Source organism: Chenopodium quinoa, unplaced genomic scaffold, assembly GCF_001683475.1.
Source record: "Chenopodium quinoa cultivar QQ74 unplaced genomic scaffold, ASM168347v1, whole genome shotgun sequence".
In the NCBI taxonomy this organism is placed as follows: Eukaryota; Viridiplantae; Streptophyta; class Magnoliopsida; order Caryophyllales; family Amaranthaceae; genus Chenopodium; species Chenopodium quinoa.
Genome location: NW_018742651.1, coordinates 1,306,595 through 1,333,249, shown reverse-complemented (window position 1 = coordinate 1,333,249; position 26,655 = coordinate 1,306,595). Strand labels below are relative to the sequence as shown.

Below are 26,655 nucleotides of genomic sequence, written 5' to 3'. Positions count from 1 at the left end.
GGGCTAGTTTTTTGTGTTTTGTGGCTTATCCAGTTATCCATAAGTATTCTTAACTTCGATCCAACATGAAGATGGCTTTAGTTATCGTCATTGCACTTCCTGTCGAGACAGGAGGCCAAAAGTAGATGTCTACACCTTAATTTTCTCAAAACACTTTTGACAAAGTAAACATATGTTGATATAAAGATTCTCCAAAAACCGATTTTCCAAAAAGATAGGCACGAACAAAACAGAAAATCTTTTCAAAAAAGATATTTTAACTTAAAAAGATATTTTCGAAAATTAACAAGTTAAAATATGGAAAATTAAATCTATATCATATAAAATTAAATCCACTTAAATCTATATCATATAAAATTAAATCCACTTAAAATATGGAAAATTAAATCTATATCATATAAAATTAAATCCACTTAAATCCTAAATTATCATTGTACTTAGCATAAATACAAGAAGCCTAAAATAAAGATAAAAATACATTAGACTCCTTGAAACTCTGAGCTCGAAGCTTCAGTTCCTCATGCAAGGAACTCGCCTTTGAAGATTCAACTCTGGAGCTTGTTCCTCATTAAAGGAACACGACTTGTGATTGGCTTCTTTATCCTTCCATAGCTGACTTAGACCTTGTTCCATACTCCATTCTTACTCAGAATTTCATAGCATAAACCTGTTACTAATCAAAGCTAAAAACGAAAGTTAAACTTATATGGGTTTGCTTAGGTTCCTTAAGTCATCATCAAAACTTAAGGTCAACATAACTGTAATAAATGCTTGTCAATATGCATCTAACTACTATTGATTTTGAGTTATTGGAGACCAGCAAATAATCGGTTCAATAGTTTTGTGTTGATGCTTGTCAAGTATTTACAATCATGTTCAGTTTGAGCTCCCTCGTTACCTTTTTTGAGAGAGACTGGTCTTCTCAATCCCCTGAATGTTGTTGCACATAAACGACAATGTCAGTGTCGTGCCAAGGCTGCAAGGCATACAACTTATGATGCAGAGCTTGGAGCTTCCTTGTCAGGGACTTAATCATGTCTATTACCTTAGATTTGTGTATTATAAAGGTTTTGGGGTCATGTTGATGTTTAATAGCGGATATGCAGTGTGTAAATTTGGTATTTCTATAGCTATGACTAGCTTTGGTGGTGCATTTACCTTTGATAACCTAATTAGGAGGTATTCTGCTTGTATATTTAGGACTCTAGGAATATCTTTTGTGCAGCATCTACCAATCCCAATTCCCAACCTTATTGGACGGCATTTTGCTTGTAACTTGGTATTTCTATATCTTTTGTACGGCAGTAGTCATCACATGGACGCATGGTAAGAGCGTAAGAGAAACCAATAAGGAAATTCAAGCTTCACGGCGTCCAATATTGGCAATATATGTAGAGACATCCACAAACCAGCATTTTCAATGGTTATACCCTGTAATGCATAGATGAATATTAGAATATAGCAGGATAAGCCATAAAATCAGAATCAACGTAAGGAACTAATGAAAACCAAATTGAAGTGAACATACATGTTCATTGGACTTAAGGCCAAGGGTTTTGAGCTTATAAGAGGCATCTCAGGTCTGAGGCACTGCAGTATCAGAAATATACTAGTAAAAAGATATTCAGTTGCTGCAGCAATCACAATTGTTTTACCTGCAGAGCACATCTCCAACCCATTTTCTTTGGAATAATTTTATCAGTTCATATAACATGTAAATTCTCTCCTGCATCATTGCAAAAATATGTTTCTGCAAGGGCTCACAAAAATAAAAATAAAATTACTAATAGTCTCTTACAAAGAAAACAGATAATAATAGATTAGTGTGATGCATATAATCTGTAAGGTTCTAACGTCAAATTCAATTGATCAAGCAAACTCTTTAAAATCTTTCATTTATATGTGTTTGAGATAATAGAAATACTTTCAGGCTTAAATTTTAGAGCTATGGATTGTTGATAAAAATTGAGCAACATTCAACACTAGTTAGCTAGGAGTTTCTCTGAAAAACAAGAAATCAAGAATACAGATAATTTTCAAGTCAATATCCACCCTCATTTATTTTTAATAATCTTTGGTTGCAATGACAAATTTATTATATGCGATTTACTTTTAATAATCCCAACTAAGGTTTATTATCTAATAATCCAAACTATTTGATATAGCAGCTTACATGTAAGAAAGCTAGAGCCTATTGCCAATTAAGGTCATCACAAAAATTTATCATCAATTTGCAGCTCACAATCACCACCGCTTCACGGTATTGCTCAAAATTCAAGTCAAATAACCATTACCAACAGAGTTTCTACAGAACCATAAAATAACTAGATTGATAGATACATCAGAGAGCAAATGTAAATGAAATGCTTGACCAACATTATCCATGTAATATTCTTAGTTCTATTGGTTAAATTCCAAGGTAGGTTTAATCTTAAAACTCAGTCAAATTTGATTGATGATGAACTATGTATTTAAATACCTCTAGACATGCATCCAATTTGTCAGGTATGAATTGTGATTTGCGACCAATATCACCATCTAATCAGTCAGGTACTCGGTATGTAGACCTCCCCTCACCTAAGTGACTCATTCATGCAAAGAAAAAAAAAATCAACATCAACTACACAGAACTTATCCGGCAAAGACAAGTTAAGCTAATAGCCTAAGGGCTAGATGCTATGACTACTGTACAGAAGTTCTATTTCAAACTCAGAGTAGAAATATGCATTACCCTGTCAACAATGAGCTTCCAATATAAGTAGGGACACCCATGAACCACCATTTTCAAGGGTTATATATATACGGTTTATACCCTGCAATGCAGAGATGAATATTAGAATGTTATAGCACTAGCCACAAAACCAGAATCAACATAAAGTACTAGTGAAAACCAAGTTCAATTAAACGTACATGTTCATTGGACTTACATAAGCCCAAGGGATTTGAGCTTATAAGAGAATCTATAGTTCGAGACTTTGAGGCACTGCTAAAATCAGAAATTTATTTAGTACAAAGATCTTCAGTTGCTGCAGCCAAGCTTGACAAAATTACATCTATTTGCAAATGAACCCAACACCACCACCCACTATCTTAACCTACAGCAGGCGACAGAAGAAGCAGCAGCAGCAGCAGCCGACCAACAACAACAACAAGCCGTGCCCACTACAAGGTCAGGCAGAGGACCGTTAAAGTGCAACAGACAAGCAACCTTGGCTATTGTTTGTTACTGTGGTAAAGTTAGAAGAAGACAAGAGTAGTACTAGTAGCAATTAAGGCTGTGTTGGCCAACCCTTGTAAGGTAGTATTAGTATAAATAGAAGTGGTCTAGAGTAGAGAAGTTTGTCCAGAAATAATTTGTATTTTGACATTTGAAAGTAATGGCCTAAAGCCATTAACGCATTTTCGAAAGCTTTAAGCTAATACAAACTACAACCTTCCATCTATTTTATCTATCTCTTGAGTGAAACACGCTAGTCCGTTGCGCTATTTTACCTGCATGCACATCTCCAACTCATTTTCTTTGGAATAATTTTGTCACAATAATAACCTGCAGCAAATTGTAAATTTTCCTCCCATTGTAAAAGCTTCACTTCATGTAACACATGAAATATCTGATCTAATGCGTCATCACAAATGAATGTTCTGCAAAGGCGCACAGAAATAATAATTACTAATAGTCACTTACAAACACAGAGCAAGTAGGGCTATTGATTAGTACTATATCTTTGGTTGAAATGACAACGTACTTCAAAGGAACAAAAGTTGCAGTGATAAAGTAATAAAGCAGCTTACATGTAAGACAGCTAGAGCTTCTTGCCAAGGTCATCATCATTACTGAAAATTCTTATGCCAAATAACCATTAACAGCATAGTTTCTGCAGAATCATAAAACAATTAGATTGATAGATGCATTAGAAAGCAAATGGAAGTGTAATACTTGTCCACGTAACCTTCTTATCTCGCTTAGTTAAATTCTTATTTCCTAGGTAGATCTAATCTTAAACTCATTCACATTTGATTGATGATAAACTATGTTTTTAAATACCTCTAAACATAAAAAAAATCTTCTGTATTTGAGCATGAACGTTGATCAATACCACCATCCAATCAGTCGGGAACGTAGACCTCCCCTCACCTAATTCAAAGAGTAAGATAAACAAAAATGAAAAAATAAAAAATAAAAAAGCAACACTCAACATCAACAGCATTAAATATATCTGACAAAGACAAGTTAAGCCAACAACATGCTGCTTTTTTTCCCCCTGCTCGTAAAGTTCAGAAGACCATAAGGAAAAAAATTTGTTTGAGATAGAAGTACAATATCCACAATGTCTGTTTATTACTTGTGAAAATATCCCAACTAAAGGACTGACTTACCCCATGTCAGCTGTTACTAGCCAGCCCCAACCACAAAACTGTAATCGCTCAATGAGTCAATAGCTTTGTTAAAGACGATACAAAGCATACATAGGTGTTATGATTAACACAGTTTTGGGAAGCTGCTATGGCATCCATAAAGAAGCTCCATTTCAGATTGACTAGGAGTAGAAATGTGCTATTACCCTGTCAACAATGAGCAATTGAGCATCACTCTTACTTTTTTGTCTTTTAAAAAACACAAATACCTGAGCCCTTTCCCTCGATAATGCAATTAATTCATTAGTTGAATGAGAAACCACTTCACTGATCCATAACCATCAGCTGAATGAGAAATGGCTCTTTTACTAGTAAAACTGTAAAACCATTTTAACCATTTTTTACCACTATGTTGGGAAAAATACCATTGTATAGGGAAACCGCTATTTCAAGTAGTAAATTGATTAACAAAGATGATATGTTACGTTACCTTAAACTCTTTGATGATGATTGCTGTGTAACTATGTTGATGATGATGGTTGACTTCAATAATCTGCAATTTCAAGATTAGGAATGTGGCATATTTTGGGCCAGTCTTCCCCCCTTTGAATTTTGGCATCTGAAGCGGAGCTCAGTGTTGGAAAACTTCATTCCAAATGTAGTGAGGGAGGTGAGGCAGCGCATTTCTTCTGGCAATGATTTCAGTTTGTAGCATCCATCAAGCTTGAGGGATTGAAGGGATGTCAAGTATTGGATCCCCTTTTGGCAGTATTACATCATTGAAATTACTTAATCTCAAGGAAGAAAGAGAGTGAAGAGATTTCCAGGGAATCCCTTGTGAATTGCCATCTAATGTAAGGGATTTTAGGTTGGTGAGATGCTCTATTTCCAGATTCTCCAATCCCCAGCAATACCTTATTTCGAGGTCTTGAAGAGAAGAGGCGAAACTTTGTAATCTCTCCATAATTGTTCCCAAATTATCTATCTCATTAAATTTTATACAAAAAGCACTTCTAACAAACTCCTTACATAGGGAATTGAAAACGCATGAGACATTGGATTGCTGTGAACTCTACCTAGTCGCATAAAATTTGTCAGTGATTCATTGTAAAGATGCATTTTTTTTACAAGTGGACATGGAGGAATGTACGTCAATCTCTCGCAACGTCTAATATTCAATTCACAGAGACGAGGAAATGACGGAATGAAAACAGCTTCCTTCTCCATCCCTGTAACATCTCTCCACCATCCTTTTAATTTTTGCATTCTAACGAGCTCTAAATTCTCAAGAGACGGGAAGAATAAAGCTGATGGAGATGGTGCATAGCTCTCTATGTACTCAACATTTTCCAGACTCTCAAGGTGAAGGGTTTTGAGAAGGCAAAGTTGACTCAGTGATGATGGCAGATATTTCAGCTCTTTACATCGTGTCAAGTCAATACTCACAAGCCCTGACGCCCAACCTGGCAATTTGGTACCGCCGTACTTCTTCACACTCATCTTCTGAAATTGAAATTGGTGGACAAATAGCAGGCTATTGAGAAATGTTTCTTGACTTTGTTTGTGATTAGACTCAAGTTTATACCATAACTTCAAAGACTCAAGTTTTACAAACATACATTCAGTTAACTGGCCACCACCCTTATGGAGAGAGGCACATTGGCACATTTTATCACAATATCTCTTCCTATCTCGACAAGGCCAGTGGTTGCTTCGTCTTCCTTCTGACCAAGTGATATCTTCTTGAACAATGCCCAAGAATCCTCTACGGATAAACCTGGTAACTCATGAATTGGATAGTTTCCAATAGCTCCTGCAACCTTTCTGGAGCGGCTAGTCACCAAAATCCTACTTCCCCTTCCACCTAAAATCAAGAAGTTTTTCAACTCATCCCATTTTCTACCGTTCTCATACCATACATCATCTAAAACAAGCAAAAATCTTTTCCCTCCTATCTTATTTCGAACTTCTTTGTGCAGGCCCTCAAATCCTAGCTCATTCATCTCAAGCATTTTACCTAAAATATCTTTTGTATCAAAATTTTCAGACACACAAACCCAGTACATGTCATCTTTGAATACTTCTTTAATTCTATTATCACTAAACACAAGTTGGGCAAGAGCAGTTTTACCCAACCCCCCAATACCCACAACAGTCACAAAAGATATGTTATCCTCCAAGTCATCTTTTAACAACAAATCTACAATAGCCTCCTTGTCTATATCTCTCCCAATAATATCCTGCTCGTACACATAAGAGCAGGTTTCCTCTCTCCTTTTCACAGGCTTATAAAGCTCACTAAACCCAAAATCCCTACGGTTTTTAGCCAAGCCATCCATCTTCTCCCTAAGAGTCTCAATCTCTTTTGACATATTGATAGCAAATTTCAATTGGTTATTAGAAGAGAAGAAACGGCGTACCTTCTTCATAACCTTACCACCGGGCGTTTTTTCTAACTGGTGAGCAACAGTGTTGAATTCATCCAACAGATCATCAGCTTCGTAGACAGCATCCTTGAGGTTCTTGACCCAGTTTTGGCCTCCATATGTGAGTTCCTGACACTTGGAGTCAGCATCCCGGAGAGCACTCTTGATGGTATCGACAGTTTCAATCAGCTTTTCAAGTTCAGATTCATATTTAATGATGGAGCATAGCTTTCGCACTTCTGCACACTGTAACGTCGCAAACAGCGTCTGAGCAACAGCAAGTGCAGTAGCAGCGTCCATGTTACAGTAAAGTTTTCAAGAAGAAAAAACAGAAAAAGTTTTTCATCTACTTATTATTTTCGTAACCATATTGTATATACTGTATATGTTAATTATGTTACGAAAGTTTAGTATTTTATTCGTTGTTTTGTTTTGCAATGTCGAAATTAAATTAGTACTCCTAAATGCTTGCCACATAAACTGTCGAATAATATACCTATATCAGTGAAACAAGTTTGGCATGACACTAATTGGTTTAATATTGTTTGACTTGTTATATATATGTAGTATGTTGTAGAGTATTATCTATAGTGCTTTTAAGACAAATTCTCATCACTCTATTATCCCCTAATAATGGTGGTTTTGGTTAAGACTTCATTCATAACTAGATTAGGTCCCGTGCCATGCACGGTTAATTTCAGTATTATTGTCAACAAAAAGTATGAACTAAATTATCGAAATATTTATTAAAATGAAACATATTCATGAAAAAATCAATTAGAGCTATGTACTAACCCTGTGAATAAATTTTCTTTTTGCACACAAGTAAGATCACCCTATTATTTCATTCAAAATCATCCAACCTAAAATAATATTATTCAAATCATTATTCCAATAACATCTTATTTCTTATTCAACTTTTCTCCTACTATCAACTCTAATTCAAATATCAATGTATTTGAAATTATATTTTGGTACTATATATACATTATATAATAAATAGTTATCAATCAATAAGTTATACATTTATTTATTGATATTTTTACATAGATATTGATTATCAAGATAAGTTTCTTAACAAAAATAAGTAATAAAAATCTTATGTTGATAATCTATATGATATTTTTTTTTCCTAAAAAATTATTGTTTATTTATTCTTTCTATAATTAAAATTCTAGATGATAACTAATTTTCTACAATTAAAGTTACTTACCTTTTTTATAATTTTTTTTCCTCATTTAAACTTTATTTAAAAGAAGATCTAAAGAAATAAATAAAAATATTCGTAATATATTTTTTAGGACACATCGGTCGATGACACGTGTCATTGCTGGTGTGTCTTTTAGTATATATTATTGATTATTGATTTATGATGGGAATATTATATATATTTTTTGATGGAGTAAAGTACTTGTTTGATTTTCCTCGTTAATTGCACCACGACAAATTATTTCCGATTAGAGTAAAATTATTCTTGAACATATAATCTAAGTGATTTGATAAATTTCTTTTATGTACCCGATTGAATTGTGTTAATCTATTATGAGAATCAGGTCCGTTTTAAATGAGTATTATACTATTATCACATGTTTAGCATCATGGATACAATTATGTGAAGTTATATATCGTTTGATTTGATTTGCAAAATATTTCAATAGCATGAATCTTTTTACGTATTATATGATTTTGTAATGAATTGTTTATTAATTATGGATCACCAAAGCTCTAAGCACCAATCAAATTACTGTTAAAATTAAGCTAAGAAAAGCCGATTAAAATCTAGTATGCGATTAGTGTATTAGCGGTGTTGGTTGAGTTTTGACAGGAGGTATCATGAAGTCATTATGTTTAACAGGGAAGTTCCTTATTTCATTTATTATATTGAATTTTATTTTCACAAAATATACAAGTACTTATTATGGCCTTTTAATACATGTTACTTCGTATATATTTATGACGTACTCCGCATTGTTTTGTTATGTTATGTGGGGTTTGATAATTTGATTATGGGTTTGACCGTATGATTATAATTAAAAGTTAGTAACTCACCTTGGTGAGTGTGTTCTATGATAGCTTATTTGTTTGTAGTACTTGTTGATTTACAGTTCCTTTGATTCTTCTAATACTTATTTAAGTGCATCAACTATATGTCTCCCCATTGATGTTGAGTTATTGATCTCCTGAAGAGAACAAATTATGAAAAATAGATCTAATAATAACTATATACATATGGGTTAGAAACCTTCTGGAACAATCTAGAAATGTCTAATGGTTTTGAAATTATGTTGACTGGATTATTCTCCGTTCACAAAACTAATGTGTTCCTATATATGTCATGAAATCTCTTGATTATTGAAGAATTAACAAGTATATATTTTATATATATATATATATAAAATTCATGATAAAGTTCATAATTATTTGAGCAAATAATAGTGTTATGAGTTCAAGAAATTAATTAAACATGCTATTTTGAGCAAATTACTTGAAGAATGTTTTATGCCCATAGTTTACCGAATTTTCAACATAAAGATGAATATAATTGGGCAGGAGAAACAAGTAAGAGTTTTATAAGAATATTTTTCTTTGCTTGATACATGACATTACCAAAAGGATTTATGGTTTGAGTGCAAGGGATTTCAAGGTTGTTGGATAATTAAGATTTATTTCATATCCCCATATGCAAGGATTAGGGGGAGATATTATTCATTTCGTTATTATATATAATCCTTGCACATGAATTGTATGATATATTGATGGTCAGTATTGCATACATTTGCTTTAATATCAATGTCAATAATTTATTTAATAAAAGCGACCACACCATCCTGAAAATGGATGTAAATAAATGAATGTCATTGATCATTACTGGTTGTAAATGCTCCAATTAAAATTATTGTCCCAGAAGGACAACATCAGTTAATAATGAAACCTAAAGCACGTCTGAAGCATTGTAGTCCAATAGATTAAAAATAAATAAATAAATAAATAAGAACCTTCAGAAAAGGAATGGAGCAACTATTGACAATGACAAATTTGAGGAAAAGATAAATCCCTTTACATTTCTAGAATAAAATTATTTTTAGTAAAATCGATATGTGAGATTAGTTGATTGTCTTGCTAATTGTATAAAGAAACACATGTTGGTGTTCTAATATTACATCACATTCATAGTCATGCATGAAGTAAAATTGATAAAATGATCACTAGTGTTGGAAAACTGGCCAGAGTTCAAATTTAGAGAAGTGATTGGATGTGATAATTAAATTAGGCCATCAGGGTTTAAAAATTATCCGTTATGGAAACCTGAAATTTCGTTTGATAATGTGCTGACGCTCTCTCAATGACAAATATATGAAATGAATTGAATGGCAAGACATAAAATTGAGATTGAGCTATATTTGGATTCTGATTCATATTAATTTGTATATATGAAAATTTCAAGGGTTAATAAGTTTTGATTTTTTTTATAAAAGAGTAATAGGTGACCAGAAGTTCACCAAAATATCGTATATATTATTGTAAATTATCAGAGAACTAAAAGCTCACCAAATACATTATTTAAGGCTTTAAAGATCCAGAAGATCACCAAATACATTATTTAAGGCTTTAAAGATCCAGAAGATCACCACCTAGTAGAATTACAAGCAAGTGATCTATGCTTGTATAACAATTCTTTTGATTGGGGCTATTATATGTCAGCACATAAGAAATTGGAAAATAATGGAAAAAGTACAACTGCACAACACATGTCTCCCCATTGACATTGTTTTCCAGAAGATATTATGAAAAAGGTAATATATAATAAATACACCTGTAATGTAAAATTAACGAAGAAATGATTCTTCATTGAAGTTGTTCTCCAGAAGAGATGAAACTTGTTAAATACAAATCTTCTGAGAAATAAATTTTGATTGTGATCCTCCTAATGAAATGAATTTTATTGGAACTTTGTATACTAAGTTGGTGAAGAACTGTGATGCCCCTACATATGAGATATTTTACCAACTTAGGGGGAGAATTGGAGTAAGTTGGCAAAAAAAAAATTTAAAAAAAAAAAAAAAAACTGATGATCCCTATATAAATAATGGTAATTTGAAATGTTTTCTAGCCAACTTTCATCCATATGCTATCAAGATATGTTGCACATTTATGATTTGATTTGTATTCAGTTATGACTCATGTTGCATAGCGTTGAAGATACATTTTGGTCATATTAATTATGTGTATACATTGAGATAAAATCTTGCCAATTGTACTTGAATCACTACACCTGAAGTGTAGGTTGTATACGATCGGTTCCAACAAAATAAAGATATGTTTAATAGATATGATATTTGGCAAGATAGTGCAGTTGACACTAATAGTATAATAGTATATACCATAGTGTATGAAATACCCTAAAAGTGGTATAAATATCTGAATTATTATAATAGATGGCCTATTATGTAAGAAAAGTTGTGATGGTACCAAATGAGAAATGTATTCAGATATCATAGTAAAATAGCATGCGGAATGTAAATTAAAGGAATTTTATGATACCGGCACATAATGGAACCGATGAATAATATGCATACGCATAATAGAATGGACTAATGAGTAAGGGATCTGAAATATATGTACATTTTGATGTCGACATAATGATAATGATCATAAGTTTATCATGGACCCGAAATCCAATAAAATATGGATTTTTAAATCCACACTGTACAGTGTCTTACATTATTTCGAGTCCTATGTATGTTCATATGCATGTGTGAGTCATAGGTTATTAGATTATTCATTGCGTATGTTCGAAGTTGTTATATGCATTACTCATTGTATAATTTGTTTAATAGTTATCATGTTTTATATATCTCATATTGCGTGGATTAATTTCTTACAATGGTTGTGGTGTATATGAATGTTCATTCAAAGTATAGTAAGACATATTTACAACTTTAATGAAAAATTAGAAAGAGATATTTATATTCCAATGGGCTTATAATTGTAATGAAATTATTGATGACACTTATTTAATTGCACGTTATGAATCATGTAAAAAGAGTTCCTGAAGAACTTATATACGACGAATTTAAATATCCAGCCCTTGAAAAGTCTATGTGACTAAATCATTGACATCTCAACCTGAAGCTTGAGCATATAAGTGTTAGTAATGAGAATTACTATTTGTATATGAAAGAGAACTATCGTGTTAATTATAAATATTCTAAAGAATCAATAAGGTACTTATGTGTGATACTGTTTTATCATGGTCCAGAAGAACCATGATCAATGTATATAATTACATGTGCTATATTATTATTTCATACAAGATTGGAAAATCAACATTAATAATATCATGGGTTACCATATTATTATTAAGGAATGTTTAATCAAATTATAATGATCATCAATTTCGATTATTCACGACCTCTGGAAGAAGGCATAAGTATAATAGTTAAGGCAACTTTGAACAGAGATTTTGAATGAAATGTGGACAAACACATGTATTATGGTTATAGGTTTGGTGATATGAAGACTCACTTGTTTGAGTAAAAATTTTTTGAAGATTTGGAAGACTCGAAATTAAAATCAAGGAATGATAATATTCTGCGTCATGTGTGAGGACACTCAACTATATTGGATTCATTGCATTACAAGACCTCAAGCTATGTATTCATCAGGGGGAGAAATTACGCGCTGCGCTCTTTTTCCCTTAACCATGGTTTTTGTCCCATATTGGGTTTTTCCTGGTAAGGTTTTTAACGAGGCAGCATTTCGAGCGTATTACGAAGAATGTTGTACTCTTTTTCCTTCATTAGGTTTTTATCCCACAGGGTTTTCCTAATAAGGTTTTAATGAGGCACAGTCTTCGATAATGGACATCCAAGGGGGAGTGTTATGAAATATTTGTGGATATCCATTATTCCGGAACAATCTAGGGTTTATATTCTTATCCAATTAAACCCTAATATATTGTATGTATATATATACCTTATCATATGGAATAATATACACAGATTAATTCTCTCTCAATTTCTCATCTTTCCCCATTATTTCACAACAAATTTGTTTTTCTAGTGCTCAAACTAATTAATATAACATAGAAATTTAATTTAAAAAATTGAAAATGAAAAACTTAAAAAAAAAAATAAAAAAAAAATTGAAGATTACACAGAAATTTCGAATAGAGGATGGATACTTGATTTACCGAGTAGTGATATTGTTCACCTATTCTTGGATTGAGTTGTCAGTACTTTTTGGGAGACAAATGCTCTATTACTCTCTATATATTTAAGTAGCTTTTCTACGCTCTAAGGCAAATTAGGAAAACAATCATTTTTTTTTTTTAGGAAAAAGATATATAGGGCTGCATATAAAAAGCTAAAAATGAAAAAAAAAATAGACAATAAATAAACATTTATTACACCGATTTGCTAGTGAATTGTTGATAAATTCCCAACTTAACACTAAAAAAGGAAGTATGTTAAATGCTTATATGCAGCCCTTAATGTTGTATATAGCATTACCCTTTTTATAATGGGCCTTTAAACAAAATACTAGACTACAAGTATAATTTTTTCTTCAAAATTTATTAGGAGCCAAGCCCTATTCAGCCTGAACAATAATCCGCCCCTGCTTGTCTATCAGTGCAAGAGACCAATAAAAAAAATTAAAAAAACTCCATACACAAATGTCTAAACGGGAAGAATTGAACCAGATATATCAAGACGAAAGAAACAGAATTCTGCAATAAATTGTTAACAAGAGAAAATACAGTATATCTACATGTGTATAATGTGCACTGGTTCTTACATTTGCAGACAACTCCATTGAAGTCAATTAGAAAGTCGTTGCAGGTTGTAACAAAGATATCAAGTTTGAGTCCAACAATTTTCGTACTGCATCTTGCACCAAACAAAAATGAACTAAATTAAAATTTTTAAAATAAAAGAATTACAGATATATCATACAAAAGGTGCAGTTTTCTAGCAGCATACATGATCTTAAAAGTCAAAACTTTTCAAAAATGCGGATATAAGAAAGCAAGTTCTTGGTGCAGTACTTATTCACAACAGACAGCCTGGTGCTCCTTTTGCAACTTCTCCCATAAGCACAGCACCTTCCTTGGGTTTTGATAATGTGCAAGGATGTAATCAGCATCACATCCAGTATGGTGAAAACGATCATCACTGATGTATTTAACTTCATGGCCACTGTCCTTGTATTTCTCAATCCAAATGCCCATAGCAACATCCTCTAATTTAAAAAGCTGAAATGGGAGTTAAAAAGAATATCAAAGCAGGCTAATGCATCAAGGTTTCAGGGTCCTTTTTTAATGGCCATTGTATTGCTTGGAGGAAAAAAAAAAACACACACACACACACTCCCAAGGTGTCTTTTTATTTATGAACTATATATACGTGTACACACACATATTAGAACAAAGTTCCAATTAGAATTAAGTTCAAAATGAGATCCAACTTCGTCCCTCAAAAGTAAGCAAAACTACATTAAAGTGAAAAGTATTGATACAAAAGATAAATATTCACTTTATGCACTATTTATACTTGATTTTTATTCATCTGTTGATCAAGAAAACACATTAGTACATAATCATCAGAGTATCAAACATAAGCATTAAAAACAAATTTAATAGGATCTTTGATAAATAAATGTTTAACATAAGTTTATGTTCATTTGAATTTAAAAGTAGATAAGAAAAAGAAAAAAAAAAACTAGTTATAGTCCCTCGGTTTTATTTTTTAACCCATTTTGACATTTTACACTATTTACATTTCCCACTTTGACTATATTCGTGATTTACATATGGTGAAAAACAATCATATGAGACATTATTAGATTCATCTCAATGTATGGTTTCGAAATATCAACATCTTATAATTTTTACTTATAGAAAATTAATAATATAATCGAAGTTTCGCACTTGCAAGCACGAAAAGTGGAAATGGTTAAATTAAAAAGAAACATGCAGAGTAATAAATAAAATCTCTCTTACTTTATCTATCTTTTTTCTTATACTCACCGACCTTTTACTCTCTCTCTCTTACTTAAACAACATTTTTCTTACAAACACTCATGTTTTCCAATATTTTCTTAATCAACACATGAAGTGATGAAACTGAATAGAATACAAAAAAATGGAGGTATTACATGAAAGTACAGGTTTAAAAAAAGTTTTTCCAACATGTCGGGAAAGAAATGAATATATTTAAAAGTTAAGGGTACCAGGATATAAAGTGATGTCAAGGTATCAAATCAAGAATTACTTTAAAAAATTTCAAATCCAAATAAAATGGTATTAGAAGATATGCCTTAGCCCTTGTGCAGTTCATGGTCTTGTAGAAAAAAGAAGGTTTAATCCAGTGAAAAACAACATATCACTAATATAGTAATATGCATTAAAATGAGTGCAATTAGCACAGGAGAAATCTCCATCAATGCAAAAACTGAAGAAAAGCTAGGCCAGCTAAACAGCAAGGGCACACATTAATTCTAAAGGGTTACATCGCCTTTCCATAATGGCTTTTGATAGACAACCATTTATAAACTCCCCTAATGTTTTAATGGAAATCTATCTACATTGCCAAGTCTTTACTTTTTATATTATGATGACTGTCATAAGAATATTAAACTACGACAGGAATAATCATTTGAGACACAAAAGGAAACCTTTTTGTATTCTTAAACAATTCTATCCTTACTTCTTGTATTCTTAAACAATTCTATCCATACTGTTTAGTTTATACATCCCATTTCCTTGTTTAGTTTATAAGCTCCATGTCACTTCATGTAAATAAAAGGGGGAAAAAAATCTCAAATAACCAGTTACCTTAAGATCTCTTTCCTGATGACTGCGCACGATATATTTGGCAATGTCACGGGAAATTATATAGCCTGGACCGTGAGCCCATGGAGGAAATGAATCTTTTGGCCATTCCTACAAAGCAGGAGCTTGGTAAAGGACTTGAGGTAATGCATAAATGTCACACTTCAGATAAAATTTAATGAACATTAAAGGACAATAAATGATACCTCTTCGCTAACAAACCATTTGCTATCTTGGTCCCTGTGGGGAGATGACTGAAATGATATGAGACCATACAGGAGACCACTAGCAGACTTCTCCTTAAGATTTGAAAGCACTACATCAATTCTCACAAAAGCATCATCATCGATCTTCATTATATATTTAGCTGGGATAATTTTGGTCTGCAATTTAGAGAAAAATGTAAATAGATACTCTTCTGAATTAATCTAAATGTAATAAATCCTTTGTTACAGTTACATTGCAACTCTTCTTTTTCTCACTATAACAGAAAAATGAAAACTTGTTCTTTTCTTTTTCTCGTGCACAAGGTTGGAAGTCATTACTTGCCAGTTGCATCTATTGTCAAAAGCAAGTCAACCATAATTTATAATTTATAATTAAGATAGCACTTGCTTGGATGCTTTTTTTGCAGAATCAGGAAGACAAACCCCATGAAATACTCCCACTGTCCCAAAAGTATTAGGCATCAGGTACATTGGATTTGCAGTTATTTTTAAGAATTTTAGCTATAACCCTAACAATACTTCACCATTTGAAATTTCTCACATCCCTACTATACCATAATAATCTCTTTGGAAAAAAAGAAGGTCATGCATGCAAGTCATCTATCAAATTTTATTCACCCCTTTAAAATATTACCATATATTATAATCTTGTACAATCTAATCTTGTACAATCTTTGACTCTTTGTGTTTATCCTTTTTGACTGATACTACCAGAGTACAACTTACCCTCTTTGTTCACTGCCTCTCATTATTTTACCGTTTCACTGAGTGAACATCCAAATAAACATAAACTGCTGGAGCCTATCTCCGTTATTATCTCTGCTGCCCCGGTACTGAATTCCCAATTTCATACATGAACATTTTGCTAAGTACTAATACAAGTTTCATCTTTCATTTGCTTTTTCTTAAATATTGGGAAATATTGGACTGATTAGGGGTTGAAGCTTAGAAACTAAACACTGACATACAGCGAGATGGTAAAAGCAAACAAATTCTGCAAAACCCACTCAGCGAGATGTTACCAATAAGTTTATATAAGGGCTAATATATTTTGATGTGTTAGGTTTAGGGTTCATAAGCACAAACTACTCAAAATTCAAGACCAACACAAGCAAAATTCACAAATACTACAAGTTTTAACAAGCTTGGGAAATTCAAGTTCATGGCCAATAGATAACTTCAGATAAGTCAAGTAAAGACTAATAAATTCACAGATGTTCAGATAAGGTAAAGACACATCCTAAAATAAGGCAATATTTGATTGGAGCATAATCTAAGCAGGTAGAAGTGAACAGTAGCTGCATGAGTTATAAAGCTAATAAAGATAGTCTCTAAACATTGTTCACTGAAGAATATCTTGGTTAATAAAATGCATTAGCAGCCACCTACCCCAAGTATGCAAACCGCGATTGTTTTCAAGCTGATCAAACTGTAATAGTCAACAAAAGGCATCAGCTGAATGTCTCCATATGCTTGAGCCTCTTTCCACAGGTCAAGATTTACCTCTGCATTCTTGTGCTGCATAAAGTAGATGAAAAGATCATATAGTTGCTCATGAACAGTAGCATAGCTTTAAAATAAGTGGTAAAAGGGGTGTAAATCTCTAAAGCATAGCTACCTATTATTTACTAGCAGCATTAGATACACTTTTCATCCGGATCAGCTATAAGTACCTATTATATACTAGCAGCAATAAATACACTTTTCATCCGGATCAGCTATAAGTTTATTGCTTAAAAAGATACTTCAGAATAATAGCATTACTTACAAAACCAATAAGAAAGCGTACAGCTACAATCCCCGAGCGAACAGCTTCATATTGCATCCAAGACCTCCTTAAGGCCATTCTGCGTTCAAAGTTGTTTCCAGTTGAGAAAACTCCAACAAGTAACACAACTCTTCTTTTAAGCAATGATGGGGCTTTGAGTTGACCAGCGTCAAAAACTATATCAAGATCTTCTGATACAGGAAGACCTTTGGCTATGCCAGACAAGATGCTCACACCTCCAGTCACTTTGACTTTACTAACCAGCCACGGCTCCAAGTTCTGCAACCATAAAGAAAGAAGAAACAGCCGTCACTATTAAATTGTCCAGAAATATTATGTTGTGTTTTTATTTTATTTTTTTATCTTCGTGAGCTGGTCACAATAATTCAGAGTGTATATATGTCATCTAAATTTTAAAGTTACCAAAAGCTCATTATATGCTTATTATGATTATGATCTCACCTCTTTATATTTGAAGGCAGTTTCATGCCTTCCATTGACAGCCATGTGAAATCCTTCCAAACCAGCCCACAATGTGGCAGTGAATGGACTCCCTTCACTAAATGGGAAATTAGCTCTGATATGAGCATGAGCCACGGAATTGTTAATCTTCTTGTCACCAACAGGAAGACTCTTATTTTGATTTTCTTCCATAGCGCTTCTAATAAGTTGCTCATAGCAACTAGCCAGTCCATCAACTACAATTACAATATAGTTAGTCTTTCTTTATCATCCAAAAGACAGAGAGTGGGAAAGGGGTTCCTATATAGTCAAAGGAAATGTTTCTGAACTATTAAGTGGTTCATTGTACTCTCTGACAGATGAATAGTCTGTGCAGGACTGCAAGACATGAGGATATGATTTATACTGTCCTAATTGATTGTGTATAATCTCCATAATACAAAAAAGATAGTGAGGGACTAATCCAAAGCATCTCAACATTAGATTATTATATTTATGGATGCAATTAGCAGCAGTTCAATTGTTCTACATATTCACACATGAGACGAAATTCACCTTGCATATAGTTTGTTGACCTTCCTCCAGGACATCTTTCTTCCTTGCCCCAGCCAACTTCATTAGTCCATGTATTTTGAACTATTACAGAATAATTTGTACTGTTTTCTTCTGGAAGGTAGACATTGTAATGCAAGATGATAGGAGGCATTTGTTCATGTGGAAACCCCGCACCCTCAAGCTCAATTTGGAAACTTCTATTCCGCCCGTTGGGAATACCAATCAAAGTAACAGAAGAATCTTCAATAAGACCACACGGGAGCTCAAGAAGTCTCCTGCTACTATTCAAAGGCTCATCAAAAGTGCCAACACTAAAAGGACATTTTATTTCATTGGTTCTGTTAACATTGTCGACATCACCAGCAGATTTACTTTTCTCCCACTTGATTATTGAAATTAACTCTCTCCAAGCAACAGAAGCTTCTTTTACGCCCTTACTTGTTTCAGGCAACCCATCTGACCTTAACAACACAGCACGCAACTGAGGCCATGTTGCAAAGCTTTTCATATCTTCTTTCGATGCATTTACAGTACTATACAAGTCACTAAGCCCTTCAACATCAATTAGATGTGGCTTCTCTTTAATCTTTTCTACTTTTGTCACATTGATCTCAGAAGATTTCGAATTCGAACTGATTTCCTGCGCTTGTGAATCATTACTAGGATGGTTTCTAAAGAAGTCATAAGCTGATTGTTTAATTGGCTTTGGTGGTTGATTGCCAAAGTAGGTATACCTCACCACCAGAACGAAAGACAAAACTAAAATAAGGGTGCCCCCAGACCACTTCTTCATCCCCAACAGATAATTCACTCAACTATCACTAATATTGGAAGACATCCCATCAAACTCCCAAAAAATTTGCAAAGCCACAAACCCAATCAAAAGTACACTAACAGTTCTGAACTACGATAGAGCAAGAATCAAACTCCCAAAAACCCGCAAACCCAATCAAAAGTACACTAACAGTTCTGAACTACCATAGAGCGCACAATAGTGAACATCAAACTCCAAAAAACCCGCAAGCCCAATCAAACATGCAATAGCTATCCTGGACTACAATAGATAGCACAATAAGTAGAGAGCATCAAACCCACAAATCCGCAAACCCAATCAAATGTACACTAGCTACTTAGCTAGCTATCCCCACTACAACAGATAGCACGATATATAGAGAGCTTTAAATCCGCAAACCCAATCTAGCAAAGACTAGCTGTTCTGAACTACCATGAACACCATAACATTGAGCAGCAAACTCCCAGAAAAATCTGCAAAACCGCAAACCCAATCAAAAGTACAATGGTTGTTTGGAACTACAATAGAGAGCATCAAACTCCAACTCTTTAATTCAAAGTTGTTCTTTACTACACTAAGGTAAATCCGCAATTTCAATAAAAAATACCCAAATTCCAAGATTAACAGATAGCTTGAAGCTTCAATTGTGCCCAATGAAATAACAACAAATAATTACTTCATAATGTTTAACACCCATCAATATCACAATGTATTGAGATCTAATACCAACTTACAGACATATATATCCGACACCCACCAAAAATAAATTAAAAAATAAAATAAATAAAAAGAGAAACTGAAGGTAGAAAAACAGCTTAGAATTTGAAAAGTTTGTACTAGAAATTCGCAGTAAAATTAGGAATATATGTTGAAGTATAAGCAACAAAGATTAGAGTAAACGTACCACAGCTTGAGAATCAAAAGAGAAAATTACAATATTTCAGATTTTGTTGACGGGAGTTGAGCAGAACTGGAAAAAGACACCTGCGCTTCTTTTGGTGGTCTCTTCTATCGAGCTAGTAAATTAGTTCAGCTCGTTGTAAATTATAATAAGGGTTTTGACCGAACCGGTTATTATTAGAGGGAGTTCACTACAATTAACTAATTAAGCAACCTCATTTTTTTATTTTTATTTTTTTGAAGCATTTAAGCAACCTCATTTGGTATGAGTTGAATCCAAAATCTCTTAAATTTGCAATAGGGATTTGTTAAACATCGCCCACAAATTACTACATAAAGCCCACAAAATTCACTTGGTTTGCCAAAATTGCCCTTGACCTTAAAAAAAAACACTCACACTCTCATTGCTCATCTTCTTTCAACCTCTCTAAAAAAAAAAATTCAAATAACGGCAATGTCGAGGCGACAAGGCAAGGAATTGGCGGCGGCGGCGGAGGGAAGGATGTCCCAAGGAGGAAAGGTACATTTTGTTTAAAAAAAAAAAAAAAAGGAAAAAACCGCCGTGACCGCGGTGGGGCGCCCTGGCTGGACGCCCAGCCAGCGGTGGTGGCGCCAGCTGCAGACGCCGCCACCAGTTGGCTGGCGCCTGGGCTGGACGCCACAGCCACGGTTGTGGCGTTTATTCAAGGCGCCGCAGCCGTGGCTATGGCGTCCAGCCCAGGCGCCAGCCAACTGGTGGCGGCGTCTGCAGCTGGCGCCACCACCGCTGGCTGGGCGTCCAGCCAGGGCGCCCCCCCCCCCCATTTTTTTTTTTTTTTTTTTAAAAAATTGTTTTTAATTTTTTTTTTTTTTTTGTGTAATATAATTTTGAATTGTTTTTATATTTTGTTGTTTATTTTTATAAATTTTTTCAATTTCGTTGTATTTTTTCTACGTTTATATTTTGTTTACAATTATTTGTATGTTTTTAGTTTATTTGATTTGCGATGATGATTATTTATCGTATAAATTTTTGTATGTTTATATATTTTAAAATTTTGTGTAGAATTCACTGGGTCGTCATGGTGCGGGGAAGAATATAGAGCTTCTTAGTAGAAGTTATTCAGTGGAGAGGTCGGGGCATAGACATGTCAGATCCCGTGGTATTTCGGCCTCAATTCGTAGAGAACGGATCCACCGTCGGGATGAGGATGACGATGACGATGATGATGCTGAGGAGGGTGACCAGGAGGAGGAGCAGGAGGAGGGCGCAGATGAGGATGAGGATGTGGACGATGGCAGTGGACCGTATGATGATTACGGTCCATTCAGTCAGAGGGTTGATGACATGTACGAGACGCATATGGTGGAGGTGCGTAAGGGTAGGGGTGGTAGGTTTGTTAGTAGATCTGGCACATCATCTGCGTCCACTGTATCTGGGGCAAGCAGGAAACGGTCGAGGGCCGGTAATGATTCTTGGGTTGTTAGGAGTGAGGTGCCCGCTGGGCCTGTTGACGGGAGTGTGATTCCTAGCTTTCTAGGACACATAGCTGCCCGTATTTGGGAGGACCAGGAGAGGCCTTCAGTTACGGGGTTGTTGAAATGTCATACCCGGGAAAAGACCAGGCAGATTCGCTAGCGGAGTTGTTGGCGGTGGACAGGGCTGCACTGTACACCGAGGCGCTAGGTGTTTGGGAACACGGAGGTGTGAAGATCGCATCCGTGTTGCAGCGGTGTTTGTACCCGAGTGCACGTAGGACGCCCGACGCACAGCTGAGTGCTTATGTTTTTCTACTCCTCGGATGTACCTTGTTTCCGGATAAGAGCGGCGGAAACAAGCTCAGGCCACGCGACATCGTAGAGGCGTGTGACCCCGACAGTGTAGGCCAGTTTTCCTGGGGATCGGCTACGTTGGCGTATTTGTATCGCCAACTAGGATTTGCGAGTCGGGCTGACGCGGCAGGTATCACTGGGTGTCTGACTCTATTGCAGACCTGGATATACGAGTACTTTCCTGCATTGCGACCACATCGTGACCCAGTTCCTATTGATGAGGGGATGCCGCGTGCTTGTGCGTGGAGTCCGCGCTCGGAGAAGAAGTTCGTTGACCGCCTCCGATCGATACGGTTATTGCTGGACAGGCTGTCCCCCTTAGAGGTAACGTTTATTTATAGAGTCTACATTTTATTATTTGCACATATTATATTCATGTTATTAAATTTTATATGTTGTTATTGTACAGGTGAACTGGATGCCTTTCGGCCCGGACCCTAGTGTTAGGGTACCCAGGACCCTGTACATGGGACTCATTCAGTATCGTGACATCGTCGAGGCGTACATGCCCCAGCGTTGTCTTCGCCAGCTTGGATTTGTCCAAGTTGTCCCTCCTCCCCCGGCGTGCCCGATGAAGGCGGTCCGACCTGCATCGTCGAGGGACTACGTCGTGGAATGGCCGGATATCATGACCGGGACGTGGGACCAGTTTCCGATGGTGGCCCGCTTATGGACTGCGGAGTTGCAGCGGCCGCCCTCTAGGGTTACTCCCATGTGTGACCATTACTACATGGAATGGTTCAACCGGTATTCGCACCCGAGGTTGATCGTTGATCTCGACCACAGCGATGATGATTATGTGCCACCGCCTACTGCCACGGAAGCGGTATGTCTTTTATTATATTTATCGTTGTCTTTTAATTAAGTTTTATTTGTTGTTATTGTATTTCATCTTCTGTTTTTTGTTGTATGCAGTGGATGAGAAAGATAATGCAGGACGTACATAAACTCTCTCTTGAGAAGGACAGCATGAGTGCAACAGGGAGAGCTGTTGTTGATAGTCTGGAACAGACCCTTGCGCAGTGGGAGTCGTCGTCGAGGAGGGATTACTGATGGTTATTGTATTTTATTTATAGAGCATTATGTTGGACATTATGTTGTAAAATTGTAACATTTTAGATTGTTCTTTTAGCTTCCAACTTAAACATATTATCAGTGCTGTTTTTAAAGTTTGATATAACCGTTCGTGGATACGCGCAACTTACCCATGCAACATATAGAATGCAGTAAGCAATACAATATAAAATATTAATGTTCTCATTAAAAGAGCAACGTACAAATAAGATTACAAATAAAGAATGTAAACATGAAAAAGTAAAATGCAGCTAGGGTGTTCCATTCGTGGATCCGGTCATTATATAGCGCATCCCAACCCTCTACGCTCGCTGTGCGAATGTTGTACCACCGAGGTATAATCGGTGGCACCGGAAAATCGGTTGACATGTCTAGTCGGATGAAATGTCTGTATGACGACCCAAGAAACGCCCTTTCTTCTGTAATAACGCGGTGAATGGTGCATGCGCAAGGTAATCCATGAGTTACTGAAATAGTACACCCACACCGAGTATACACTTCGTCAGCCAAGTCCCACACCCTGTTCAGCTCAGTGAGAATCAACCCCAAGCAGTAGTGCGACACACGACCTTGGAGAATCTTAAATATAAAATGGCTATACATCGTACCATGTCGTCGTCTGGAGTCCTCTAGAGAGTTCCTGATGTCGTTCTTCTGAGTTTCAATTGACTTGTTCAGTCTAGCGAACAGTGTATCCAAAGCAGCGGTCGATGAATCAATCCAGCCCTTGGTAGCTCTATGAGCGCTCTCAACTCTACATGTTGTAGTGTTCCCAAAATGAAGTACCTGGTTTGTCCAATATTTGACAAACTTTTCCCTGTGAGGGACCCATTGATGCATCACATAGTCCACCAGTGTCGGACACCACTGGTACGAATCCCTGAAGTTATCCAATGCTCGCTCATACGCTTCCTCTGTGGTAGCCTGTAGGATCTTCCGCCACTTACCATTCACCAATCTCTCTGTCATTTCCAAATTCTTCTTGAAAAGGTTGTAGGCTTTCACTTTCACGCAGTTGTTGATGTGCCATGTGCACAATAAGTGGTTCGATTCGGGAAACAGCTCTGCTATGGGGGCAAAGAGACCTCCCTCACAGTCGCTGACGATGGCTGCTGGATGAACATTAGGCCCGATGTAGTTTCTCAGCTTCTCCAACACCCAATAATAACTTGGAGCCGTCTCATCCCTGATGATTGCATGACCAATCAGAAAGTTCTGGTTCGTTGGAGCCATCCCAGAGGGAACTTGTACTTGTTTGTCTTGTACGTTGAGTCGATCAAAATCACAAATGGCCAAAACTTGATCATATCAGCACAATCAGGATGCACAAGGAAAATACATTTAATTTCTATATTTACACAGAATTAACACAAAAAAAAAACATAATTATATATAATCAAACTTAATTTTTATAAAAACCCAATTCGAATTTTCAAACTAAATTTAAAAATATACCATTTCGAATTTTCAAATTTAATTTTAAAAAAACCTATTTCGAATTTTCAAATTTAATTTACAAAAAACCCATTTCGAATTTTTTTAAAAAATCATTTTCGATTTTTTTTTTTACAAAAAAATTAAATAAAAAACAACAACAAAATCAAAAAAGAAAAAAAAAATTAATTATTAAAGGTGGCGTCTGCCAGGGCTGCCACAGCCACTGGACTGGCGCCTGGCAGGGCCGCCTCACCCAGTGGAGTGGCGTCTGCCCAGGACGCCAGTCTGGTGGTCTGGGCGTCTGGGCTGGACGCCACTCTGGTGGTTCTGGCGTCTGGCTTGGACGTCCAGGCTACGGTTTGGGCGTCCACCCTAGGCGCAGGAGCCACTCCGACGGTAAACCATGAATTTTAACGGTGACTTACCTCGTTTTCCGTCGACGACGACGTACCTTCGGCGTCCCCCGCATCTCCGGCCTGCCCTCTGGTCTCCCCCGGCGAGCCAGTACGGCTCCACATTTTTAACACCGAGATTATTTCAATTTTAGAAAAAGGGCATAATGGTCAAATCATATCATATTTGTGGGCTTTATATGGTAAATTGCGGGCGATGTTTAGCGTTTCACTAACTTTCTTACCGAGTGAGCAAAATATTGCTAAATTGCCATTTTTATTCAATTTTCTATTGAATTAAGGACATGTTCTCATTGAACTAAACTGAACTGAGCTGAGCTGATTTGAACTGAACTGAACTTAACTTAACTTAACTGAATATTTTATAAGAGAAGGAAATTAGGAGCTGAACTGAACTGAACTGAACTGATCTGAACTGAACTGAACTGAATTTCAACGTAAGAGAACAGACTCTAAGTTAATACTTCTTCCTAGGAGTTTGATTAGGAGCTTTTTTTTAATTTTTTTTTAACAAAGTTAAAGAGTTGTTTAACCATTTCAAAAAGCTATTTGGGGTGTTTAGATAGGAGCTATTTAAAAGAGCTCACATGAAGAGTTTTTTGAAAGAGTAATTTGCTTTTTCGTTGTTTAATGTATACAAAACAACTTATAAATTATACGAGTAGTTAATTACCAAACACATTTACACAAAGAACTAATTACAATCAACTAATCAAAACAATTATGACAACAACTAAATACTAATTGTCAAACAAGGATTTCGTATTGAACTTATATCATTCAAAATGGTTGTTCGTGTAGTTTGATCATCAATTTGAATATGGACTCTTTCCCCTTAATCCCACACATGCATAGACAACAGCATTGCCAACTCAGGTGAATGTTTGATTTTGGGTCAAATTAACAGTTTTGGGCTAAATACATGTTAATTATATGCGAAATCGTTTGGATGGCAGGTTAATTGGTTTGGGGACCTATCTCTCCAGCGAAGACAAGGAATACATGTGCTCTTAGAGATTTGTTTTGCCCACACATGATGGCTATGAGATGTAAATGAGGCCACAAGTTGACCACAGATTATGTTGCCGTCAACTTATTGCCTATCTAGGTTATGATTTTCCTTACGAAAATTGAAACCCATTCATTGATAAGATTCATTATTCTATAAAGTAGACATTTATTGTATTAATTAATGAGAAGTATTATACTATCTATATAATTATTAAGATGGTATAAGGGAATAAAGTAAATATTCATTTTTGGTGATTAATATCATTTACTCCTTTTGATTGTTAGTTTGTAACTAATCTCTCTTTAGCTCTTTGACTTCCATATTTGTTATGTTGGTTTCCATTTTTTATATTATGATTTCTAAAGTACACCACTCTCGATCTCTACCTTAAAATTAAACTTTTATTCTCTCTTTTCCATTTTGAATATAATATAAGACCAGTCGACAATATTACAAGCTAATATCCATCAACCCATTACATTTTAACATACACTCACAACAACAAAAGAAACTAAAGTTTAATTCATGCGCCCTTCATGGAACCTTGGTGTTTAGGGTAAAAATTACAAGCTAGTGTCCGTGAACCC

At 35.2% G+C, this 26,655-nt stretch overlaps 2 protein-coding genes and 1 long non-coding RNA gene across 8 annotated transcripts; all 3 read right to left on the bottom strand.

The window, feature by feature from the left end:
* Positions 1-373: 373 nt before the first annotated feature.
* On the bottom strand, positions 374-4,775 carry LOC110722074. Its single transcript, XR_002511515.1, has 4 exons — positions 4,046-4,775; positions 3,793-3,875; positions 1,529-3,642; positions 374-1,431 (listed from the first exon to the last, which is right to left on the bottom strand). It is a non-coding gene; the product is annotated as an uncharacterized LOC110722074 (long non-coding RNA).
* Positions 4,776-5,981: 1,206 nt separating this feature from the next.
* On the bottom strand, positions 5,982-7,082 carry LOC110722010 (disease resistance protein RGA2-like). The gene has a single exon (XM_021901230.1). It carries the CDS (start codon positions 7,080-7,082, stop codon positions 5,982-5,984), a length of 1,101 nt encoding a protein of 366 aa, XP_021756922.1.
* A 6,406-nt stretch (positions 7,083-13,488) lies between these two features.
* On the bottom strand, positions 13,489-20,689 carry LOC110722073 (hydroxyproline O-galactosyltransferase GALT3-like). Of its 6 annotated transcripts, none has more exons than XR_002511514.1 (9): positions 20,325-20,689; positions 18,628-19,893; positions 18,073-18,308; positions 17,611-17,889; positions 17,232-17,360; positions 15,822-15,998; positions 15,619-15,726; positions 13,766-14,037; positions 13,489-13,672 (listed from the first exon to the last, which is right to left on the bottom strand). XR_002511514.1 is itself a non-coding variant. In XM_021901313.1 (9 exons), the coding sequence occupies exons 2-8, from the start codon at positions 19,418-19,420 to the stop codon at positions 13,831-13,833; spliced, it is 1,929 nt and encodes a 642-aa protein (XP_021757005.1). In that variant the 5' UTR covers positions 19,421-19,893; positions 20,325-20,689; the 3' UTR covers positions 13,489-13,672. The 6 variants fall into 6 exon arrangements, 4 of the variants coding, with proteins under 4 accessions (XP_021757005.1, XP_021757004.1, XP_021757001.1 ...); XR_002511513.1 differs by having other exon boundaries at positions 13,489-13,666; XM_021901313.1 differs by having other exon boundaries at positions 13,831-14,037.
* Between the last annotated feature and the right edge of the window lie 5,966 nt (positions 20,690-26,655).

What these genes read in the sequence shown, in the direction of transcription:
- LOC110722073 (XM_021901310.1), bottom strand. Translation starts at nt 19,420, where the DNA reads ATGAAGAAGTGGTCTGGGGGCACCCTTATTTTAGTTTTGTCTTTCGTT. An exon ending in GTCAACAAACTATATGCAAG is followed by an intron (nt 18,309 to 18,627) that starts GTGAATTTCGTC and finishes TTGTAATTGTAG; the next exon opens with TTGATGGACTGGCTAGTTGC. An exon ending in AATGGTTTGTTAGCGAAGAG is followed by an intron (nt 15,727 to 15,821) that starts GTATCATTTATT and finishes CCTGCTTTGTAG; the next exon opens with GAATGGCCAAAAGATTCATT.
- LOC110722010 (XM_021901230.1), bottom strand. Translation starts at nt 7,082, where the DNA reads ATGGACGCTGCTACTGCACTTGCTGTTGCTCAGACGCTGTTTGCGACG.